At 48.0% G+C, this 23981-nt stretch overlaps 6 protein-coding genes across 6 annotated transcripts; all 6 read left to right on the top strand.

Annotated features, from left to right (window-relative positions):
• Window positions 1–1801: 1801 nt before the first annotated feature.
• N7446_012628 (uncharacterized protein) lies at window positions 1802–4365 on the top strand (the record flags this gene model as incomplete). The annotated part of the gene is made up of 4 exons (XM_058521370.1): window positions 1802–2188; window positions 2245–2715; window positions 2886–3373; window positions 3432–4365. Coding segments are annotated over 4 exons (2280 nt in total), but the record flags the coding sequence as incomplete, so codon positions are not given.
• A 1988-nt stretch (window positions 4366–6353) lies between these two features.
• On the top strand, window positions 6354–7020 carry N7446_012627 (uncharacterized protein; the record flags this gene model as incomplete). Its single annotated transcript, XM_058521369.1, has 2 exons — window positions 6354–6708; window positions 6776–7020. The coding sequence occupies 2 exons, from the start codon at window positions 6354–6356 to the stop codon at window positions 7018–7020; spliced, it is 600 nt and encodes a 199-aa protein (XP_058366735.1).
• A 1758-nt stretch (window positions 7021–8778) lies between these two features.
• On the top strand, window positions 8779–9952 carry N7446_012626 (C2H2-type zinc finger protein; the record flags this gene model as incomplete). The annotated part of the gene is made up of 4 exons (XM_058521368.1): window positions 8779–8832; window positions 8903–9094; window positions 9147–9226; window positions 9298–9952. 4 exons carry the CDS (start codon window positions 8779–8781, stop codon window positions 9950–9952), a joined length of 981 nt encoding a protein of 326 aa, XP_058366734.1.
• Window positions 9953–11704: 1752 nt separating this feature from the next.
• On the top strand, window positions 11705–13708 carry N7446_012625 (Zn(II)2Cys6 transcription factor domain-containing protein; the record flags this gene model as incomplete). Its single annotated transcript, XM_058521367.1, has 9 exons — window positions 11705–11715; window positions 11769–11797; window positions 11852–12046; window positions 12099–12388; window positions 12434–12698; window positions 12752–13219; window positions 13271–13377; window positions 13430–13529; window positions 13578–13708. 9 exons carry the CDS (start codon window positions 11705–11707, stop codon window positions 13706–13708), a joined length of 1596 nt encoding a protein of 531 aa, XP_058366733.1.
• A 1702-nt stretch (window positions 13709–15410) lies between these two features.
• Window positions 15411–19296, top strand: N7446_012624 (uncharacterized protein; the record flags this gene model as incomplete). The annotated part of the gene is made up of 2 exons (XM_058521366.1): window positions 15411–15611; window positions 19168–19296. Coding segments are annotated over 2 exons (330 nt in total), but the record flags the coding sequence as incomplete, so codon positions are not given.
• Window positions 19297–21679: 2383 nt separating this feature from the next.
• N7446_012623 (uncharacterized protein) lies at window positions 21680–23017 on the top strand (the record flags this gene model as incomplete). The annotated part of the gene is made up of 3 exons (XM_058521365.1): window positions 21680–22249; window positions 22311–22534; window positions 22588–23017. 3 exons carry the CDS (start codon window positions 21680–21682, stop codon window positions 23015–23017), a joined length of 1224 nt encoding a protein of 407 aa, XP_058366731.1.
• Window positions 23018–23981: the final 964 nt, after the last annotated feature.

Below are 23981 nucleotides of genomic sequence, written 5' to 3'. Positions count from 1 at the left end.
CGTCTGGATCCTAGGATTACGTGGCGTATAGTTCGGTCTAAGTGGTAGCACAATAGGCCGCTACTGCGCTGAGTAATAGGGAAGGTAGCTATTTTGACTACACGTAGAGTAACTTAATATTTGAAATAAGTTTTACTTCTACACTCTCTTAGATTCATTCCCTAACATAAAGTTAGAACAATCCAATTTAATTTCGGTCTGTCTAGTTAGGAGAGCCACTAGAGTTTGTCCTATAGAAGAGGAAAATGAGTGACCGAGACGATGTACAAATATTTATTTGAGATCAAGGATCAAGCGGACGATTAATGCGCAGACTGCGTTAGATAATGCACAGTTATGTATTTACATAGGGAGATTGTCATGAGGCCAGATAGGAATAGATGTGCGATATGCGGTTACATGACCTCGTCGTCGAAATAATGTACTTGACCGAACCCTTAGCGGGGGAAGCGTGTGAGAGGATAAGAGATGGCTTAGTGGCGGGCCCTCTTATTTTGGCAGTGTTCCAGGCCTCAGAAGCGGTGTCTCCTCTGCCAAAGGGTCTTTTCCCACGATTTCCTTCAAGATTTAATTCAGTGAAATATGCTGTATTGAAAGTTTTGTAATTACAGGGCCTGATATAAGACTCCGGGGAACCGCATTACGAAGCCCTGCTCCGCATAATTAGTCGGATATACGAAAAGCTATCGAGTAGCTTACGGCCGACCTGCCTTTTCATCCTACCATACCGCGCAATTAGGCTTAAGGTTAGGTGTGCGGCAAGATATCGAGCCGTACGGTTTTTGGGTAGAGCACGAATCTGTTACGATAGTTTATTAGATCAAGAAATGGTCCAAACCGAGTGATTCATGCATTTGGAAAGCTTGAACACCGCCACCACCACAGTGGATGATTTATCTGCGCAGCTTTTGAGGATGAGAGGCCTGAAGAGCGGTGAGAACATGAAGGATCCTTAAGCTCCGAATTTGGGGTCAAGATTCCAAAGGATTCGACCTGGGCTCAGTGCTGCAGCACTCTTACGTACCGCCAGATCGACTTGGATCTGTGGCGGCTCTGTGGGGCTTTCGCACTCACCAGGAGTGGAGGAACGCTGGCAAAAGATTGGAGCCTAAAACAGACATGGCCGTTAAGATCGGTGAAGATCAGGAGGATTCGTCTCCTTTTTACCAGCTTACCTCCAAGTCTCCTCCCAACAGTTGTCTTCTCTTGTCTTCGTAGCGTCAGAAGGCAAAGTGCTACGCACATGACGAACAATTTACAGGCAACTTGCCTACCCTGCAGCCATTCCTGACGCCTTTCCCTACTAGGAAGACTTACGAAACTTCCTGGGATATGTGGCTGTCGATCACAGAAGCTCCGCACCCCGAGAATTCTGGTACACGGCCTACGCGTCCGGGCGTTGGCTCCACAAATGCAGGCCTGGAAATGGAACAGAGGTCTGGAGGCGCCGTGCATACTCTAGTGCTGTATGGCGGATACTCGCTCTCAGCCTCCAGGTAATAGACGTATTCCAACCCCCCATGGAGAAATAGTAACAACAGGACGAATTAGCCCAGGCTAAATATATAACTTGCGCCTCCATACTTCGATGTTCATCCAAAACGCTTATATTTGATATTTCCCTCCATCGTATACGGAGACAATATTGCAACAGGTATTATCTTTCATATCTATCGTCACCTTTTGCTAGGACATATCAAAATCACTACTTGGCTAACCATTCAGTCCAATCTAAAATAGTCCCTTTGTTGCCCGCTACTAAGCCCATCTTCAACGTTGCTTATCCGAATATCCGCCACAAATGACCCAAGACAATCGCCGGAGATCTCCTTATTCTCATGTTCTTGAACGAACTGCTATTATGAATCCTCAAACGCTGCAAGAATATCTCCTTACATGCTACCCAATCTTGCTCATGCTGCTGTTCGTCGTGGTCTGTGTGACCAGGATGGTCGCCAAGAGCAAGACCGAGCAAAAAGTGTCACAGAACAAAGATGGCCAGCTTCCCAGGCGGACCCGGAACCCGATGGCTTCCGGTCAGACTAAGCCTTTCTCTGGCACCGTCAAACACTACTTCATCTGGCTTTCTGCTGGTGTGCTTGTGACGTTCCTTGTTGATGCCACGGTCCATATCACCCATGTGTTAATGGCCCGTTCCGTGCATCGGTGGCGCGGACAGTCAGTAGTGGTACGTCTCTATATTCTTTGAACCTTGCTATGATATAGTATATCTAATACCCGCAGATTTATATCGTCGGCTCTATTTTTGCCTACGCAGTTATTCTTGTCAGCATAGTCGATACCACACCTTCCCCGACGGCCACTCAGCTCACATGTTGGTCCTTCGCCATTCTCGCCGAGCTCATCATTTTTACCACGACCCTCTCGCTTTACACCTCCGTCTATCGTGAGCCAGTAGTCGGTAACCGCAGCGGAGGCCCGATATGCCAAGGGATCACCTTTTGGGAGTGCATGGAATTGGTCCCCAACGGTGTCCGTATCTTGATTCTGATCACTCTCGTTCTACTCTACTACACCAAGTCCGGTGCTCCTATAGATCATGATGAAAACTTAGAGGAGGAGCCAGATCATGCTACTGAGGCAACTGGATTGCTGAAGTCTCCGCGCACAAAGGGCTGTGGTGGTAAAGGTCACGCCTACGGTTCAACAGGCGGAGCTGCGAGACCCGCAGAGCCCAAACCACCAAGATCCTGGGTCCGACCAGAAGAGTTGCCATCCATGAGCTTCTTCGATTATTTAGGTGGTTTCTCACGGTTCTTCCGTACATGTGGCCATCCAAGTCCCCACGCTTGCAGGTTGTAGCTGTGACTTGCTTCGTTCTTGTCATACTTCAGTGAATTGTCAATGTGATGACACCCGTTCAGGTTGGGGCGATAACTACGGTTCTGGCGGACCAGCAAGCCGGAAACACATTCTACACCCCATGGTTCGAGATATGCATGTATGTTTTCTGCCTGTGGCTACAGGAAGTTCTGGGCTCTCTACGCACTGGCCTTTGGATACCGATGGGCCAGTATTCCTACCTGGAGCTTTCTGCTGCCGTTTTCGAACATGTTCACAGCCTCAGTTTGGACTTTCACCTAGAAAAACAGACGGGTGAACTCCTATCAGCTCTGAACAAAGGCAAATCGGTCAATTCATTCCTAGAACAAGTCACCTTTCAGTTCCTTCCTACGTTAGCTGACCTGCTCATCCCAATTGGGTACTTTCTGGTTGCATTTGATGTCTACTATGCTCTTGTGGTTGGGATCTCGGCATTTGTTTATCTTTATGTCACCATTCGCATGGTCCAGTGGAGTGCGAAGACCAGGAGACAGATGGTCAATGCTTCGAGACATGAAGATGCGGTGAAGTAAGTTTAGAAAGTTATCTGCAATATGAATTACAACAATGCTCACATGCACACACAGAAACGATTCAATGATGTCATATGAAACGGTGAAATATTTCAATGCGGAGCAACACGAGTTTGACCGCTACCGCCGTGCTGTGTGCGATTTCCAAACTGCTGAGTACTACTCATTCCTCTGCGGAGCCATGATGAGCACCAGTCAAAAAACTGTGTTGACGACCTCTTTATTGTTCACATGCTTCATCGCTGTATACCAGGTCTCAACCCTCCAGCAGCCTGTGGGTCAATTTGTGACATTGTTGATGTACATGGCCCAGCTCCAAGGCTCATTGAGCTACTTCGGTGCATTCTATGTTTCTATACAATCTTCTTTGATCAATGCCGAACGCATGTTGGAACTTTTCAGAGAGCAGCCGACAGTCACTGAAAGCCCTTGTGCTACCCCAATGGCCACTTGTCAAGGAATGATCGAGTTTCAGGAAGTTGGCTTCTCATATGATGCACGGAAGCCTGTATTGAATAGTCTTTCGTTTAGCTGTCAACCTGGGTCCACTACGGCCCTAGTTGGAGAATCTGGTGGGGGCAAATCTACGGTTCTCCGTCTCCTCTTCCGATACTACAACTCTACGAATGGCAAAATTTTCGTCGACGGACATGACGTGAAGAATATTACTATTGATTCTCTTCGAAGAAATATCGGTGTCGTGCCGCAGGATACGATGCTTTTCAACGAAACCTTGATGTACAACCTCAAGTACGCGAAACCCGATGCCTGTGATGAAGACGTCCACCGGGCCTGTCGCATGGCCGATATTCATACCAAGATCAAGAGCTTCCCAGATGGCTACAATACTAGGGTTGGAGAGCGCGGACTACGACTGAGCGGTGGCGAGAAACAGCGTGTGGCAATCGCTCGTACCATTCTCAAGAATCCTCAAATCATACTGCTGGATGAAGCTACTTCCGCGCTCGACACTCAAACGGAAGAGCATGTCCAGAAATCCCTAGCAGCTCTCTCCAATGGCCGAACTACGCTCGTAATTGCCCATCGACTGAGCACCATCATGATGATGATGATGATGATGATATTTCTTATACCTAATGGAGCCTGCCTAAGCGTGCGGTAAGCTATGTAGGTCGGTGCACCCGGACTGGCACCACAAGAAACCTTCTTTTAACGCCGAATTCCCAATAGAAATGACCGGACGGTCTGTCCTAGTGCTTTAAAGCGACCGAGTGACCAATTGTTCAGTATGTTGTATTTTGTTCAATGCAATCCAGGGCGCCCCCGGAACTCAGATCGTACTTTGTTGAGCTTTGCAGAACTGTTACACCTTTTCTCAATCTAGCTACCACAGAGGGGACATCCTTCTTTCCTAGCGGCCCGAGTTAAACGGCTAGTACTTCGGAAGGTAAGCTGAAAGGCTAGACCGGTGACAGTTTTCCCCACCCGCCTTTTATTGCGTACCGCAGTAGCTACCCCTACCCCGGGTCTACCATCCAGGTCCTAGCCAAGTCAACCAAGGCGTAGGCTTTCTTCGGTAGGTGCCTCTAGGGTAAAAGTTGTGAAAGTGACAGGATTCGAACCCGCAGTCCCTACGTTCCGTGCTAGGACCCCAGCTAGCATTTTCGCGTAAGACCTAACCAGTGACGCACTACTGTTTACGCCACACACCCCCTGAGCACCATCATGTCAGCAGACCGCATTCTGTTTTTAGAAAACGGCCAGGTAGCTGAGAGTGGCACCCATGGGGAACTGGTGAATATGAACGGCCGTTATGCTGGCATGTGGCGAATGCAAAATGGTGAGGAGAAACCTCAAGCCCAAGACAGTGTGGACTGCATCCAAACGGATCAGCTGTAGGGAAATCCAAGTCATAATTGTCGTTCTAGCCACTGAAACAGCATCAAAATGAGAGGTATTCAGTTCTTGATATGTTTGCCAAGATTCGAGGACCGTGATCCATGGCTTTGACCACCATAGATTTGTGAGGAGTTGTCGTTTAGTGATGGCCAATAGCACTGTACAACTGTACCCCTTAGACAATGATCCTCATTTCTATACATTAGCTTAAGCGTCATTACAGGTCAATCTCAAAAATACAAGTAAGTTCGGGGAAATAGGCTTTACAACTGGCATCTCTTTCACGTCAGATTGTGCATCCTGCTTATTGAGTAACCTTTTTTGCCTGATGGCTCTTTTTTTATTCTGGCTTCACTTATTACATATATTCTGAGTGCTTTCAAGTAATTGGATCTGACTACCAGTTCGATTGCTATTACTGCCAATTTCCTATTGGAACTGTATCTGGGATACTGCCAGATTTTAATTTAGTGACAATCCAAGCTTGAGGAAAATGACGATGTACCCACACAGGAAAAAGTGACGACCTGGTGTTTAAAGATTGAGAGTCTAGGTTTTCTTTTGGGCTATCCACTTGCCTGAGTCCCAGGAGCCTATCGGCAAATTATTATGCTGGGGTCTGTCGTGCTTCCGCTTGGGAACGGTCTCACGAATACAGAGATGCATAATGTCTTGAGATGAATGATTAATGTTGAGAACTACAGTTGACTCTAGGTAGAAATTAGTGCGAGGAACCAAAATAAAGCGGCTTCCTCGCATTCAGGGGAACCAGATACACTATGTATGTCCCGCATGTCAACTCTCCTCCATTTCTCGTGTACTCCTCATGTATATCCTCGACAGAGCCAATCGTATCTCCTAGGAGCTTATATCTACTGAAGGCATCAACATTACAAGTTTGTGTGCGGCCGTCGATGTCAGCTTACTCATATTGCTGGATTCAAGTATATAAATATTGATATGAGCCCTGATATTTTTGTGTTCCCGACCAACGCATCGCCCGAAACTTCAGGTATGAGATTACCCTGCGAGAGAGGAATACAGCAGAGCCCATTTTCTCTAACCTTTTGACTAGCCAAATAATATTCTTCTCATACTATAACAGGACGAGCAACCATGGCCGATGCTAGGCCGTTGTGTGATGAATCCAAAGAAGGAAGCTCAATCGACAACCCTATTATTATCGACGACGACGAATGGTCTTCCCAGCAGTGCATATCAAAGCAAGATGATTCTGATGGGGACACTGAGCCATTGACTACGCGAGAATTCGAGGCGTATTTCGGTGACAGACGGTTCCACCTTCCACAGGGCAACTCTGAATGCCCAGTGACGGAATCGACTTCTGTGCTGGCTCCGAACAAACTTACACATGATCAAGGCTTTGATTTCCCTGAGTCTGACCTGACTACTTGCACTTATGTAAAAGAGGAAAGGCCTGAATCCGCTAAAACTGCCGCAGGTGATGAAAGTACGTTTGTTTGAAGCGATAAAAGAAACCCCCTGTAAATATGTTTCGCTAACGAGTTCTACCGCAGGAGCCTCACAAGGCAGAAATGGAAGCTGTTGTCGGACAGCAGAGGATCCGACATCTTGTAGTAAATTCTACTTTTTGAGATCCAAGACGGGTGATAAATTGGAAATATCTATCAAACCTCGCCAGCCCAACAATGACCATCCGCCCTGTCAACAAGGGCCCGGTAAACGGAAAAGAGGACACGAAGATCAGGACGATTCAGGATATCTGCGATCAAAGCGCCTGGTAAATAGGGAACAACCATGACTGGAGAAGCAGTGTACCCATCTTGTCGCGCTAGTCGTCCATATTCTCTCCTGTCCGTAAAACCAGGATGCCATGGAGGAATTCTTACATGCCTTGTGAAACCCCCAGGTCCTTTGGTTGCAATTGCAACTTTTGGTGGAAGCCGGTTATGTTAAGAGGCTAGCGCAGAATAGGAACAATGCTCCATCGTCGGAAAGCTCCCTACAATTGTATACGAAAAGCTGGAAATCAACTTGGACTCCATTTTGTATAGATTCTGCCTCCTGCTCAGCAAATTTCAATAATTCTATCAATTTTTGACATCTACCCTTATTCGGCTGCACACGTTGTCGTCACTTCTATCTCTTGTGCCGGAAGGTGACATGGTTTATCTGTGATGATGAGTATCCATTTGTAAGTGGTACATAAATTCTGTCTAGATATTTTCAACACTACAATGAGGTATACAAGTCACAGTATAGTCGCCTATACAGGCACTACCCAGGTGAGCTTGTGACCCGTTGTGTATAGTGAGCCTTTGCTAGATGTACTTTAACTACGTTGAGCGGATGTCGCGTGGGCGCACACTCAGATATTTTTAGAATATATTGGGGATTTCCATAAGGTGGCTTGGTGTCTGACAATTATTACTTCCTGAAACCTGTGGAAATCATTATGGTTCCTCCCGCGTTACTATAGGTTATGTTTTCCGATTTGTAGCCGCCTTTTACCGAGTGAGAATACTGAGATGAGAGACTTCGCATTCTTAAACTGCGGCATGCTATGGAAGATGAATTACAATCTTCATATTCTCCTGTTGTGGATTTTAAGCCCCTACACTCTCGATACGTGTCTCGTACAAGAACGGACTCTTCGGTGAAAGCATGAGTATGTCAACGAGAATGGGGACAATTGGATGTTTTCTGAGAGTTTCTGTTTGGCTCCTCCTCCAATCTCAATATTTAAGGTCTGTCTGATATAGCCTCATGTTTCCTTCTCAATGATAATCAATCTTCCTTTGAATTACACCAATACAGGATCTGGCACGTCATGCTGCGTGTGGTAAGTGTGGATGACCTTTCTACAACGATCAGGATACTGACGACTGTAGTCGAAACAACGGAGCCCTAGACACCTTGATTCGCCTTTTACCAATCCCCTCGTCGGACGCCGAAACACATTCCGTCCACACGGCAAGTGAACCGTCTCCCGCTAGTGGGCCCTGTCCCTGTATGTTCCAAGTGGTTTATATACGACATATACAGTGGCACCTCATAAGTTTTAGGAACCTATTCCGCCTGTCGTAGTCCCGTCAATCAAAGACTCCAAATCGAGAGTGGTAGCACCATTTACTGCGCAAAAACGCTGTGTAATATTATACAAAGGCGATAATCGATGAGGTGTCAAAATTTAAGAGTGTCACTGTATTCGTACTAGTGGAGAATATAACTACACTTCCATTCATGCATTACTCCAGTCCCTAATCTCCAATTCATCTAGATCATTTTGGTGGCGCGCTTTGGCTCGATAGGCGAGGACGCGGAACGGGTCGGAGAGGAGACTGGAAGCCAGTTCCCGACACATTATTTCCAAGCTGTGTCGCTGACAGGCAGTGACATACTTTGCGCCCTCTTCCTTTCTTCCGTACCCTCTTCTTTCCGATCAATCTTATCCGCACACCGTCTCCTTGCGTCCTTCGTCTTGGTCTACCATAAGTGACCCTCGTTATACAGCAAATAAACTTTGTGCTTTGCGGAAGACCACACTCAGTTCGCTGTCATGTCCCCTGGCAGTAAGCGTAATTTCACTTGCTCCTGGGAGCGCTGTGGCAAGGTCCGTTTTCACCCCTTTCTGCTGATGGATAACATTTGCTCCCTGCGGATTAACACGATCCCTTCGCCAGTCTTTCCATCGCAAGTCAGATCTCTGCCAGCATTATCGGATACACACCAATGAGCGGCCCTACCATTGCAAAGTGAAAGGTTGCAACAAAAGCTTTATTCAGCGCAGCGCTTTGACTGTACACTCCAGGATTCATACGGGCGAAAAACCATACGTCTGCGACCATGAGGGGTGCCAGAAAGCCTTCTCAGATGTGAGCCTCTCGCCCTGGATCTTGGATCCAGTAGATCCACTAACCACCACAGTCCTCTAGTCTAGCCCGCCATCGAAGAATCCACGCTGAGAAACGACTGTGCGTCTGCCAAGAAGAAACCTGCGGACTAAGGTAAAGCGATTCTGGAACCCTACCATCCAGCAATGTCAACCAACTCACATCGTGGCTTTTTTTTATTGTAGTTTCTCTCACAAAGCTGTCCTCACGAAACGCCAACGCGGCTTCCAGTCTCCAGGATGTTTCATTCAACCACCGTCAAAAGACTCGACGTTGGAACGTTACAATCAACACGAGACTTCTGCAGCCGTGTCAATTCGTAATACGCAAGACCAGAACTCCTTCGCACTGCAGCCCTTCTACCCACAATCAGCGTCGCCCAGCCACGAGCTCTGCTCCATACATGGCGTTTCGATGGGCTCAGTGCACGTGCATGAGGGTTCTCCTGCAAGTGTAGCACAGAGTGTGCCCTTATTTTCGGCGACGAACCTGCAGTATGTCTGGCAGCTTGTCCCTCCGCCACACCACGAGATGCCCGCAGCCATGTCAATCCCCAATGCGCAAGACCAAAACTCCATCGCACTGGAGGCCTTCTACCCACAATCGGCGTCGCCCAGCCACGAGCTCTGCTCCATACATGGCGTTTCGATGGGCTCAGTGCACGTGCACGAGGGTTCTCCTGCAAGCGTAGCACAGAGTGTGCCCTTATTTTCGGCGACGAACCTGCAGTATGTCTGGCAGCTTGTCCCTCCGCAACACTACGCCACTCAGCAGTACCATAACACCCACGATTTTTGCAGAAGAGTCTCCGAACTCGGACCGGAATGCTTATTGCTGTAAATATGGCGAGCTATGAGTCTGGTCTGGAGATCAATTGATAGTGCCATATTTCTCCTGCTCTAGAAAGGTGATATCACATGTGCTGCCTACTGCGGTGGCGGCGGGAAGAAAGCGTCAGGAACTGGGTCCGAGAAGTAGAGCATGATGTAGGAGGGTCGGCAAAGTGGGACAGTAACCATTAACCCGCTCTTTACCGGTAATTGTGCTGGGAGTTGAAGCTTGGTGGGCTTTTTAACATGCCCTTTGAGTTCCAATCAACCCTTCAATACATTTTGGTTCCCCTTGGTCAATCTAGCCTTATCAATGAATACTTGGCAGAATCCTGAAGATTGTGCATTTGCTGCAGGTAGCAGCCTCGCCCGTCTGGTGGATGCTGAGTCCACCATTGTAGTACACCTCAGCGTTAACAGAAACCACGCGTGTCCTGGACATAATCTATTGTATCTCATGACACCACGTTAGTTCCCTTCTCACAGCTTAGGAGCACCAATTATCTTGGAGGCGGTGACACGCTGCAAAATTCTGGAAAGATTTTGGCAGGACAGCCACTAATTTTGTAGGAGTCCAGAATTATCAGGGGTGTCACAGTCATCTCAGCCTAATTGGGGTTAAGAGGTGTGGGGGGGGGGGGTGCAGATGTTTCCGCCAATACCGAGGACTCCCTGGAAGTGACTACCAGCTCATACCACCCAGGACGAGCGAGGGGAACGAAGTCATGCAGCAAATCGTCAAGTTCCTGCGCGCAAGGCGGGGCCCTCCACGCATACTTTACTGTACGTGACCCACCAGCGAGCTGCACACTATCAAGCCGTTCAGCCCGGATAACGAAATTTAAACCCATAGTCGATTTACGTTACTGTAGCTTCCTGTCTTTTGAGCTTCTGACAAAACCTGATATTAGTCAACTGACCAGGTCTCGCCATCCTGTACTGTGGGCGAAGGCTTATCTGCGGCGAGCTGGGACCACCTTTGGGCCTCTGCCTCGTGGTACTTTGCAGCCAAGAGCGCTCGAGCAGCAAATTTCTCAGCGTGGGTCTTAACCAGACTCGGTGAGGACTCGTGGCAAATGAAAAAGGGACACGGGGAGATGGGAAAGCTAATATTAAGCCGCTGAAGCTTGTTGCGTCCCTTTTGGTTCTGGCCCTGACCTCGGAATTATATCAATCCTGTGGCATCCATCCCGTCTACGTGTTATTGGCTGTCAATGTTGTCTCCCCTTACCACCCCCATCATTCATTTCAACGAAAAAGTGGTCTCGGCCATGACAGTTCTGCAGCACACTCACTAGGCAAGGCGACTCGCTAATTCTTACTCTTCCCATAGCGACTTCCCGACACAAACCGACTAACATGCACGCCCGAGATCCTTCTTATTCGGGCAAGGATCGTTGTTAACGATCGAAGAGGCAGAAACTTTACCCTCTGGGGGAGCCTCGTCCAACCATATCTAGTAGGAGTTTGCCCAGACATTGGCGTGGTGGAGAAGGTTGCACTGGACTTTTTCCTATTCGGGTATCATCCAGAGATTCTATCCAGGTCAACCAATTCGAGTTTCAGTATATTTTAAACCTGGGATCGGCTCCGCGAACTAATCTCCAACAAAACATAGTTACTGGTTAATACCCCAACGTACATACGCAACCCGATGATCTACCAATCTCCCTCACTCTGGGTCGTATTTATTTAGATGCCCTCAGGCCTCGCCTGCCGTTGATTGATTCTGGAAGCTTTCCCCGTTTATGATTCTGGCGTAATGAGGGGAAGGTCAGTTCTATCAAATACTAAATTGATGCTTGGATCTTGCTAACGTCCTCTAGCCTCACGTGTCGTCTACGCCATCTGAAATGTATGTATTCGATATTCAAATATTCCGTCGGATCTCCATTCCTGACTCGAAAAGGTGATAAATCCGATTCGAAAAGTCTGCGCTGTCAACGATATAGTTGCGAATGTGTGCCGGCTCCTGGAAAGTCAGAAGAAGTGTCGTTTCGACATGGCCAAAATCCGTCGTTGCAAGGGAATGGACCCCCGAGATATGGCGAGAGTGATCTTGCCTTTCCGGACGATCAGGTCTGGGTTGAGACTTCTTCAGAGTGTATGGTATTCGTCTCTCCATCTCTTGTTCATACCTCGTGCTGACCGCACAGTCGACTTCAAGGATGAAACAGATCAGACCGCGGCTGAATACTATGTTGTATCTGTAGCAAGGCAACAATCAGCATCAAGATGGTCCTCTGAGGGTCGTTCGACACCTTCATCTGTGGTGGATTCATCTATGGCGATCCCAAACCTGGTCATCCCTTATTCGCAACTTGGCTCGCGGTCCAATTCAGCAACCTCGCATTCATCGACACCTACCCCTGACAATCAGCCAAAACTAACCAACATCAACGAGGCGTATCTACTGCGCCATTTTCAGAAGCGTCTTGCACCATGGGTGAGTCCCACTACGATCAATTCCCACATTATACTAAGATTGCAGCTCGACGCATGTAACCCTCGCCGACACTTCTCCACCGACGTAGTCAAACGCGCGACCACATCTTCTCTACTTTTATACGCATGTCTAGCAGTATCAGCCTGCCACCTATCCCGAACAACAGACACCATCCCAGCAGACCTCGGAGACATGTATCACGAACGCTGCCTCTCAATCATGCTCCCAGTCCTTGACAAATCGGACGAAATCGGCATCGACGTCCTTATCTCATCAACAGTAATGCTCCGCTTCTTCGAGCAGGTCTCCTGTATGTACCATCCCGTCCCCAATCCCCCGCCAACCGAACTAACGAAAGGACAGCATGCAACCCTTCGAAAGACAACCAATGCCACCTCCTAGCGGGCTCAGTCTACATAAGCTCTCATGTTGACTGCGTAATATCCGGCGGCTTAGCAACAGCCTCCTTCTGGCTCTTCGTCATCCAAGACATCCAGTTCGCACTTACGTACCAGAAATGCCTGCGGCTCACCTTCGCCCCGTTCGACGAGGTTCTCCGCCGGTGGTGGGTCGCCAAGCCCGTCCTGAGCGACGGACACTGGACTAATCGCGCCATTTGGCTGTTGGCTGAGACTGTTGGTTCCTGTTGGAATGTCTCGGGCCAAAATTACGGGGGCCGACTTGGCTCGGTTGGTGAGATGGCTCTGAGACAGAGGATCCTTGAGTGGGAGGTTGGGAGGCCGAATTCTTTTGCACCTTCGCATGTTTCGCCGCCGGATCGTGCTAGAGGGCAACCTTTTCCTGTTGCTTGGTTTACTAGTTCTTGGCATGGTATGCTTTTCATGTGGCGGGTTTACTTGTTTTGCGCTGATTTGGGTTTAGCTTCTGCTATACAGTATGTTTGCCTTGCCAAGGCATTGATGTCGATTCGCGAATTGGAGGGTTGGGCACCGAGCATGAGACATTTGGAGCAGCCTGTCAGGTTAAAGGTATGTTATCCTTTGGTGTGGGTGTGGCATGAACACTGCTGACGAGCATCAGAATGAAATCATCGAAAACCTCTATCTCATTTTCGGTATCGCCCTCTCAGCCGACAATGATCCCCCACTACGAATCACAGCTTCCCACGTCCTCCGTGCTTGTAAGTCTGATCCAAAATGTTATCCATTCACCAACTGACATCACCCAGGCGGCTCATGGATCGATGACCCTCTCGCCCAAAACCTGATCTTCGACCTTCTCCAACGCACTGAAAGGGAAAATGGCTGGCCATTAGCTCATGTACGAGAAAAGGTAGTCGGATTCTGGCGACGAATATAGTCTTAGTACACATATGGACACATCCATATGACTACATCAATGTATAAGTTACCCTTTACCCATATCCCTATCCCACATTTTCCTCTCACCGTGACAAGAGAGGATATCCATTGCATACATCTGTTGTAGTTCAAAGGAAGATTGAATTGTACTGAACTAGAGGGAATAACTGAGGCTATATATACACAAAGAGTAGATCAAGTTGATTGGAAATCAACTTGTTTCTTCGTATAGACACCTCGGGATTAATTCCGATGGTACGGCTTGGTTCCTGATCTGCACCAGCCTCATATCACAACAAGACTAAACCCCAGCCTGTTTTAGAAGCTTTAGAGTCTAGGCAGCTCCGGTCGCATCCCGTGTTGTCAATCCTAGCTTCACGCTGTGCTAGGCCAGAGCGATGTGACGAATTATCCAGGACAAATACATGCGCGGTCATAGAGATAAACGCAGTAGGCCTACGACTTGTCCAAATGGATGGATTGTGCCAGGAAACTTATTAACACGTTTGGCTAACCTAGAAGCCGCCTTCGATGATTTTCTGCCGAACCCACTTTTTGTGATTGGCACTCTCGGCCCCAATCGCCGACTCATCGCCCTGCCAGGATCGTCTATTATCGACCAATGTTTCTCCTGAGAGACGAGAGACCCGAACAAGTCCATGGATTGGGTCTCGGCTATTTCGAGGGATCTAGCGTTGACGCCACTCTTTCCAAACTTCCATTCCCATCGGAATTCTATTATTTATGTTTCTTTTAATTTCCTGGTAAAACAAAGCCACAATACCATGCAGGGTGTGTGTTTCTCGCTGTGTTTTTGGCAGCGTCAACCTCGGCGTTGCACAGCCGTGGGGTTGGTAAGCCCTTCCACTCCGTTCTTTCGTTTCAGGGCATTTGACACACACTCTCTCTCTCTGTGTATCTCACCGTCACATACTGTATTATCTTACTGATATTTTAAATCTTCGGACATTCTCTCGATTCAAGGGTCTGCCCGTTCACATAAAATTAAATCGTCAGGTCCACCAGTCTGGGGCGATGTTGTTTTACGCTATGCTGCATTTCGACATATTATACTATTCGGCCGGGGGCGCTTTTCGAAAGAGGGCTAATTAACCCTTAGGGGAACCTTAGCGGCACAGTTCCTACTAATATTTTTTTTTTTTTTTTGGAACGTACGCCATCAGTATCTTCCGAAATATTCTTACTCGCCCTGTTCGGTGATAATCAGTAGCGCATTGGTTGCTCGAAGAACAGACTTTCGGAACCATAGACGGTCGTAGCCACAGCAACGACTACCGTCTGTTGTTGGACGGACGAGAAAATGGAGGACCACTGCTCCTGGAGTTACAGGGTCTGCAGACAAGTTAAGAGAATCGAAGGAATCTTCACGAAATTTGGAAACGAAGGAATTTCTTCAGCTGGGAGAGGCCTTGCGTCGAGGATATAGGAAAGTTCGAAGTCATCTATATCGGCGCCAGTATTACATAGGCATATTTATTACAGTAAGACATGTCGATGCGTTGATCTGACAGTCGGGAAGATCTAGTCATTGTTGGAATAGAGGGAACCCTCTAACCCTCTGTCACCGGCACATGAAGAATTGTGGGTATATTAATAAGTTTCGAAATATCATGAGACCTATTACGGGTGGTGAACGTACCAAAGACGAGTACACTCATTGATATGGGCTTGGAGAAGGGAAATATGGCCAGCAGGATTCACTGGAGGCGGCACGGCAGCTCGACGATGCGATCGCACCAGCCAAGCGGCTAGTTGCCTTTGGCAAATGGGACCTGTCCATGCCCGAAGAGCAAGGTCGTCGCTTTCCGCATTGGCATGCGGACTCACCTTTTCAGGAATGCGAGGACTTCATTAGAGCGCTGGAGAAGGAGAGGAAGCGCGTTATGGGCGATGAGAAGCATTACTGTATGGATGATATATCTCACAATTAACATTGGAAAGGATTAGGGCTCCGAAAGGAATAAATGAATGCGAATATAGGGCATATTCATATTCGCACCCCGCGAATATGAATAAATGAATATCGTATTCGCGCGAATAAGCGCATTATTCATATTCGCATTCATATTATTCATATCATGCATTTTGCGCGCATTAATGGATCTTCCGTTTCCCCGGTTTTTGTATTACAGAAATACACGTTTCCACTAGCCAACTTGTATTTCAAGTGCGATCACAGCCTCGGTCAAGCATAAGTAGAAAATATTTCCCATGCAATCCATGTTCTGAAGTATATACCCTATATTGTAGGGCTCGGTAAGCTCTATGTATTCTGCGTCATTATTTTTCGTGATTTTTTATAGGTAAATGTCTAGTTTTGGTGACCAACGGTTGCTACAGAAAGTCGAGCGAAATTATATATATCTACAAGTCGTCTTTCCACATCTTTGCTGCTCTAGTTAAATCGACTACCATAACTTCTCTTGTTCCCACTCGATCTACTCCAAAGTTTAGATTTATTATAACCATGACTATTGGCACGTAAAAACGCGTTTATCATGCCACCTTAACTCACTTCTCATGCAGGTTACAGATTGTTTACCATGAGAGTCGCGAGCGAGAAACCGCCGCGTGTAAAGAAAAGACCTATCAACTTTCCACTTTACTGGGATTGCATCAGGCGAAAGCACAGCTAGTGTTTCCCCATCATTGTTTCATTCTCACCGTTCATTTCCGACCCGCCATGCTATCAAGTATTGTCGAGTGATACTAAAGGTGTGCCCCGCCTCGCTCCCAGGTACCACTTGGACTACTAACACTGGGCAAATACAGAATGGCATCCTCACCTAACCCATTTGTGCGAAAGACGCGTGGTCTTCCGCGTCGCGACTACAATGCTCTGAACAATGGCACACCCTCCCTACTCCCTGAGCCATGGGAAGGAAATATTCGTGAAATAGAGAGCCCCTGCTCGCCAGCACCATCCGAGTTTACAGGAGGCGAAGAGGCGTCCCCATCCGTGCGGTCCTTACCCATTCCCAGGTCTTCGCCCGCACCGCTAGATCCCACGCTATCAGGGTTGACTAGCAGTCAGAGTAGCCCACCGCCTTACAAGAGACGAAAAGCCAAGTCATATTCTAGCTGGACCCTCGAGCATTTCTGGATCACAGAGCTAGACAACACCTGGCGTCGAAAGGGTGGGCCACCAAAGAAGGATCGGCTCTTAGTCTGTAGGCAGTGCAGTTGGTCATCCAGGGATTCGGCACGCTATGGCTCCACTTCGAATTTGTTGGCCCATCTCCAGGCTAAGCACCGCATCAGTTCCGGATCAGACATCACGTCATCGTCAACTATCGGAACGACCCTGGACAGTTTTTTGACACCTGCAAAAGAAAGGGCGGGCCTTGAACAAATGCTGATACAATGGGTTGTCCAAACGAGACAGCCGTTTACGGTAGTGGAGCATCCGGCATTTAGGGCACTTTTTGAAGCGACAGGGGCTATATTACCCATCAAGACGGCCGACACTCTCTTCAACAGGATCAAGGAGGAATTTCGCAAAAACCGGACTTGCGTGAAAGAAGAATTAGCCAGTAGTAGTCGCACGCTTGCGCTGTCTCTTGATGTTTGGACATCGGAGAATCAGATAGCGATCATGGGCATCATTGGCCATTGGATCTCACCCGAGTTTGAGAAGCGGGAAGAGCTTCTGGAGTTTACTGACATATGTGGACCGCACTCTGGGGAGAACCTTGCGGAAATTGTGATTAGAATGCTTGAGGAACTAGACGTCGCGCCAAAGCTCCTCACAATTACGGGGGATAATGCTGCCAACAATGGAACTCTCTGCGACAGTCTTCACGCCGAGCTTCTCAAGAACTATGACGATAAAGACGACCAATTTCGCATCAGACCTCTTATGCGGTTTCGTGGACGGCAGAGCTTCATTCCTTGCCTTGCCCACGTCATAAATCTCATTTGCAGGGACGTACTCGCTTCCCTGAGGGCCGGCTCAGCTCGAGAGGCGAAGGTTATACTGGACGACATGGCCACACAAAGTAGCCCAACATTCACCTCTGCCCACAGCACGAAGGGAGCAATCATGAAGATCCGGCTGCTGACCCTATGGGTTGCCCGCAGTCCACAGCGCCGCCAAAATTGGAAAGATGTGTCACCAGCCAAGCAAGTGGGCTACGATGTTGACACTCGATGGAACTCAACCTATATCATGATAGCGGACGCCCTTCGGCTACAGAAGGAACTTGGACAATTTGTTCGGATGCATCCAGAAGTTCACGCCCTTCAACTAAACGAGAACGAATGGTCGATTCTTCAACAAGTAGCGAAGGTTCTTAAGCCATTCTGGGATCACACCAACTCCGTATCAAAATCTTGTCCCACGATTGTTGAGAGCTTGCCTATCTATTGGAGTCTAGACGACCTCCTTGACGAGGTTCAAAAAGCCGAAGGTGATTTTGAAGGTGTGGATACCGAGATCCGGGATGCGGTGGAAAGAGGAATCCAAAAGATGAACAAGTTTGCAAGGAAGATGGACACCAATCTTCTTTACTACGTGGCTTCCGTCCTAGACCCGCGTATTAAATCGTCTTTGATTGGATCGCAGATGAGCGAGCAAGATGCGGGACTGATCATCTCTCAAGTGCGGGAGTTCCTAAAGAGGGAGTATCCGCAGGAGTTGTCCATGTCGTGTGTAGTGGATCGCCCGCCGGGAATGTCCGAGACTATGTGGAGGACGCTGCGAAAAGTACAGCCATCACAGCGGACGCTTCTTTCAGACATTGATAGATATCTAGACGCGCCACCGGTGAGTTGGTCCCACCATATGATTGACGATGCAGACGAGGAATGGGTTCTCAAATGGTGGAAGGCGAATGTATTTAGCTTTCCACTCATGGCAAAGGCAGCCCGAGATTACCTGCCAATTCCATCAGCGGAGGTAGGGATTGAACGCGAGTTCAGCAATGCCAGGGATGTATTGGGGCTCAGGAGACACTGTCTAAATGCGGAGACTATGCGGTGGCTTATGCTACTGAAGGGACAGTATCAAAAATAGCGTTCCAAAAAAGTGATTGTGATAATATTAAGATTTATGGGAATGTAATATCTTAGAGATGGTGAACGCATTTGTTATAGAGTCTTAGGCACATGAAAATGGGTTCCTGTATTGAGACGTAACAACATGAACGGTAATGTATGCTCTCTCAGTATATGAATAAATATGATCATTCATGAATATTCATGAATAATGCAATATGAATAAGTCTCTTATTCATATTCATATTATGCAATTCATATTATTCATATTCGCAAATATTCATGAATATTCATGAATGATCATATTCCTTTCGGAGCCCTAGAAAGGATTGTTACTGACTTGGAAACAAAGACCTGGATACCCTCGCCAATCATCACGATTATCAACGGCGTGGGGCTGGCTCTATGCTTGTCAAATGGGGCTGCGATTTGGCTGATAAGGACGGCGTTGAAGCTTATGTGGATGCTAGCAAGGAAGGCGCACCGCTATACCAGAGACGCGGCTTTGTAGATTTCAGTCTTCCCGGCTCTGAAGTGGCCGCGATGGCTCGCGGCAAGAAAACTGCATAAGCGATACTCATTGCTTTTAATTCAGGGAAGGGCGGATCCAAGCGAATGTATTGACATGTATGGAAGTCCTTTCAAAAGCCCGGTGCTCAAAAACTTATCTCTATTCCTTGTAAGTGCTAATGAAAACATCCAAGCTGTCCAAACGGCAGGTTCCTTCTCGAAAAAAGCAGTGTATTCAGGTGAAGGCAGATGTTTGTTGTGGATACCCAGGAAGATAAACAGGGCGGCCACTTCATTGAGACGCTCATTATCAGCTTACCTGAAATTCCACTTTGACTGTATTGTGTAAACTTTCCGTAGGCGTGACCCACCTCCTTTCTTAGCAGCTTTGTCTCCTCCCAACTAGTCTCTTGGAAATCGCTTAGGTCCTGTGCTACCGAATAGCGAGGCGCCCGATTTGTGTATGGCTAGCGTATGGTTTCCATGGCCCGTCCCAGGATACGCGCAATCGGGAGTAGCAAACTTGCTTGTCTTAAGAGGGGAAAAATCGTGGCCCGTCCTACGATGAGTTCGATCGGGAGAAACGGCCTGACCTGCGATGGCTTGAAGAAAGGGGTAATCGTGGACTGTCCTGTGATGAGCTTGGCCCTACTGAAGAAGGGAACTCGTGGTCAGTCTCGGGATCGGGGGCACAGACAGAAAACTGTGGCCCGCCTCAGGATTTGCGCTCTTCGGAGTAACACAGCTGCGCGGAATGTCTTGGAAGGATGGAAAACTGTGGCTCATCTTAGGATGTACTGGATCCAGAGCAGTTTGTTCTAAACCTCAGTATATATTACCTTGTCAGTAAGACGCATCTGTTGCACTAAAGTTGAGCCTTGAACATGGATATCCGGGCCCTTACATCAACCCACTTCTCACGAGCCTTCCCGGCCCTAAGACTCGCTCTAGAGTGCTATTTCGGAATGGAGTTCATTGCTAAATCTCATTTGAAAGATGGCGAAGAATATCCTGTTTCTTTAAGTAGTGTTTTTGTGGCATGAAAAAGTAGCTTCGCCAGGTGGCTGTTCGAAATAGCTTTCTTCAAAGTCGCTGTTTTAAACCGCGAAATGGGCGCTCCATCGATGGACGCACAGTGTAAAGTCGGTAGAAATACTAGCTAGCCGGTTGCACCCTGTCGGTAGCTGATACCACGTGTACGTCCTTTTGGGTTAGACTCTAACCCAAAAGGAATATGGTTATTCATGAATATTCATGAATAATTGCGAATATGAATTATATGAATTGCATAATATGTGTTGAGATAGGTAGTTGTAGTGTTCTTGTTGAGGTTACTATCAAAAGTGGGAACCCCGTCTATTTAAATGTCCATCGCTAGTCCTGCCATAAGCTTTGACCACCGCGATACTCAACAACGAGATTCATTTATTCATATTCGCGGAGTGCGAATATGAATATGCCCTATATTCGCATTCATTTATTCCTTTCGGAGCCCTAGGTTAGAGTCCTACTTCACATACCTGTTCCTCACCTCTGGCCATTCGATACAGCTAATTGCAAAAAAACTAGAAACACTGCTTCCGTCCTTGGGGAAGTTATCGCACCTTCTCGGACGATGGAGACTCCTAGAAGGAGATCGTATGGTTTGGTACGAACTGGAATCGCGGCTCGGCAAGTTCTTGCGGAGTCGCGATTCTGAACCGCCAACAATGTGTCTGACCAATGGGCGCACAGTATCCAGCCAAAACTGCCAAATTTATTCGGTAGTTCTGGACCGTAATAAAGTACGGACGGAGTACCTTTCACGTATACTCCTCGAAGCTATTTACATTAGTTTCAACTCTATTCCTGGTGTTTCATCGAAACTTTTTTGTTATGCTTATCTGGCTAGGGTGGATGTGAGAATTAAAAGGCTTATTGGGCCTTGGCTACTGAGGGTAAAAGTTTATCATGGGATAATCAAGGTCCTCTAAGTCAACATGAAGTGTTGCCTGACGTTTCTTCTCTTTTTCTGCCAAATACATGTGGTAGTGCGCGAACGGGTCTTGGCATCAATCGCCACGATAGGACATCTGCAACAACATTTCTAGATGTAGGAATTTATTGTTTAAGCGGATAGCAACACGTGTAAGTCCGTTTCATTTGGGGTTTAGCCTGGTAGGAGCACGTCATAGCGTAGTCGAAGTAGTGGGTGGTTCTCACGGGCAGCCAAATAGGTGGAACTGGGCGACGCGCCACTGTAGACCTTCTCGTGCACGGGATTTAATATACTGGGTCCGGTTCCATGTTCACTCTCCACAGTATCATCATAGGAACACGGGTTGTTATCTCCAGGGCCAGGAACCGTGCCCCCAGATGCCATTTCTTTTATACAAGCGCGGGCCTTACTCCTCGCGACTTTTGCTTCCACAGGGACACGGCCCAGCTCCCTGGAATCTTGGTCATGGTAGTCCACGCTCTGCGTTCTTTATATGCCGCAGGGGTCGACTCGTCCCTCTCTCGTCGCTGGGAGTTTCGCAAAGAGTCCCCGCTCGAGGGTAGCGACCGCTCGCTTTTTATTGCCATGGGCGTGATAGCTCTCTTCTCTTTGGGGTCCACTCTTAGCCTCGTCTCATTCCTGACGTACCGATTCATCTACTGGCAGCGGTACTATAAGCACTCGCTTGCTCAGAACCAATACGTTGTGCTTATTTACAATCTCCTGCTGGTTGACTTGCAGCAAGCAATCGCCTTTCTAATCAGTTTGTACTGGGTGTCTCGTGGAGGCATCCGCTTTGGTGAGCCCGCCTGCTATTTGCAAGGATGGTGGATTCAGACAGGAGACCCGGGTAGTGGGTTGTTCGTCCTGTCAATTGCTCTTCATATGGTGGCCGTGGTGCTGCGTGGCCGACAATTGCCGTTCAATATCTTTGTATACTTGGTGATCGGGCTATGGATATTCATTCTCGTTTTGGGATTCATTCCGGTTGGTTTGTATGGCTCTGAGGCGTTTGTCATCTCAGAGGCCAATTGGGTATATACTCCTGCTTCCCTTGTGCCTGAAGACCAGTGAGCTGATTCGCTTGATTATACAGTGCTGGTTGAGTCCAGAGCACGAAAATGAACGACTTTGGGGTCACTATATCTGGATTTTCTTTTCCGAGTTCGGTACAATCGTCCTCTATGCGATAATGTTCTTCTACCTTCGACGTCGTATGACGCAAGCGAAGATGCTCCGCCGTGGCCAGCAAGAGAGCCTGCACCGTCTCAACCGAGTTGTTATTTACATGGTGATCTACCCATTCGTTTACCTGATTCTGTCGCTGCCACTTGCTGCGGGTCGTATGGCAACCGCTCGCGGTGACCCCCCAGTAAGACTTACTTCGGTATCGCTGGCTCCTTGATGGCTTTGTCTGGTGTCATGGATGTGATTGTCTATACCCTTACTCGTCGCCACCTGCTCATCGATACCGAGCACAGTACGACTGACGGCAACTATGATAACACAGACTCACAATGGCAGACCATCGTTACCGCAACCGCTGGTGGTGGAACTCGCTCTCGAAAGGGAGGGTCCCGCATGGGATCTCGACTGAGCTCGAAGTTCAGGCGGAGTATGCCCACTGTTGACAAGGAGACCCGACATCGTCCGCTCGAGGACTCAACCGAGGATATTGTTCCGAAGAACGACGTGGAAATGACCAACTTTGGTGGCGTGTACCAGGAAACCACCATTGAGATCTCTCACGAACCCGCAACCCCTGCTGGGTATATGGATAGGAGCGCACGCCGGAGCGGCTAGGAGCTTAATTATGCTGTATGATTCTTTGTCGCCCTCTGGGGCATTTGCTTATATACCACCTATTTAATATCTGTGTCTGCCACTTCCATAAATTTTTCCAATCTACGATCCCTCGTGTTTTGCATATGAATAATATTTGCCCTGTCTCCAGCGAGCACGCTGGATGAGAGCACCGCTCAAAATGGGCCACAGAGGTGGACGTGGACTCAAAGGACTCTAATGGCCGAACACCACGTACTCTGACGCTCGTTGCCAAGACTCTCCTTCACCCCTTTGCAAAGATCTTGCTTTCCTACCGAGCCGACGTAGATGCGATGGTCGATAATTTCTCTCCTCTCATGACAGCCGCAAAATACGGTTCAGACCTGGTCACCAATCTCTTGCTGCGTAAGAGAGAGCCGCGCTTGAATACAAGAAACGCGAACGGCCTGTATGCTCCGTGGTACGGCGTGGAGAAAGGGTCATTTGCGGTCGTGAACCGGCTCCTCCAACACCGTCGTGTTAAGATCGATCTTCCTAATTGTCAGGGCCAAACAGTGCTCGGCTTGCTGTCTACCGAGGCAACAGAGAACTGGCAAGCCTACTACTCTCAAGAGGCGCCAACCCCGATATCAAGGACGTCGATGGATTCTCGCCATGGATCGAGGCATGCATCAGCAATAAGAACTCCATTAAAGATCTGCTCCTAGATTTTATATTCGCTGAGTCCACCGAGAGGGCTTCAAAGGATAGCGTATTTGCTGGGAATGGAGGTGAGGGCAGCTGTCTTTATGGACAAGGCCAAGTTCAGCTACCAACAAAGCGGGTGAGATTTGCCCATGTCTGACAATGTTTTCCCACCAGAACAGCTCACTGGCTGTATTTTGTGTTATCATTTATTTTGGGAACGGGAAGTAATAACACAAGACATAAGACGATGCGCATATTGATTCGTAGATTAACTAATCATCACCCGTTGCCTTCA

This window comes from Penicillium canescens (assembly GCF_028828765.1).
Source record: "Penicillium canescens strain IBT 15451 chromosome Unknown utg000010l_segment0_segment0, whole genome shotgun sequence".
Lineage (NCBI taxonomy): Eukaryota > Fungi > Ascomycota > Eurotiomycetes > Eurotiales > Aspergillaceae > Penicillium > Penicillium canescens.
Note: the sequence above shows the minus strand (reverse complement) of the source record. Positions and strands in the feature narration are given on the sequence as shown.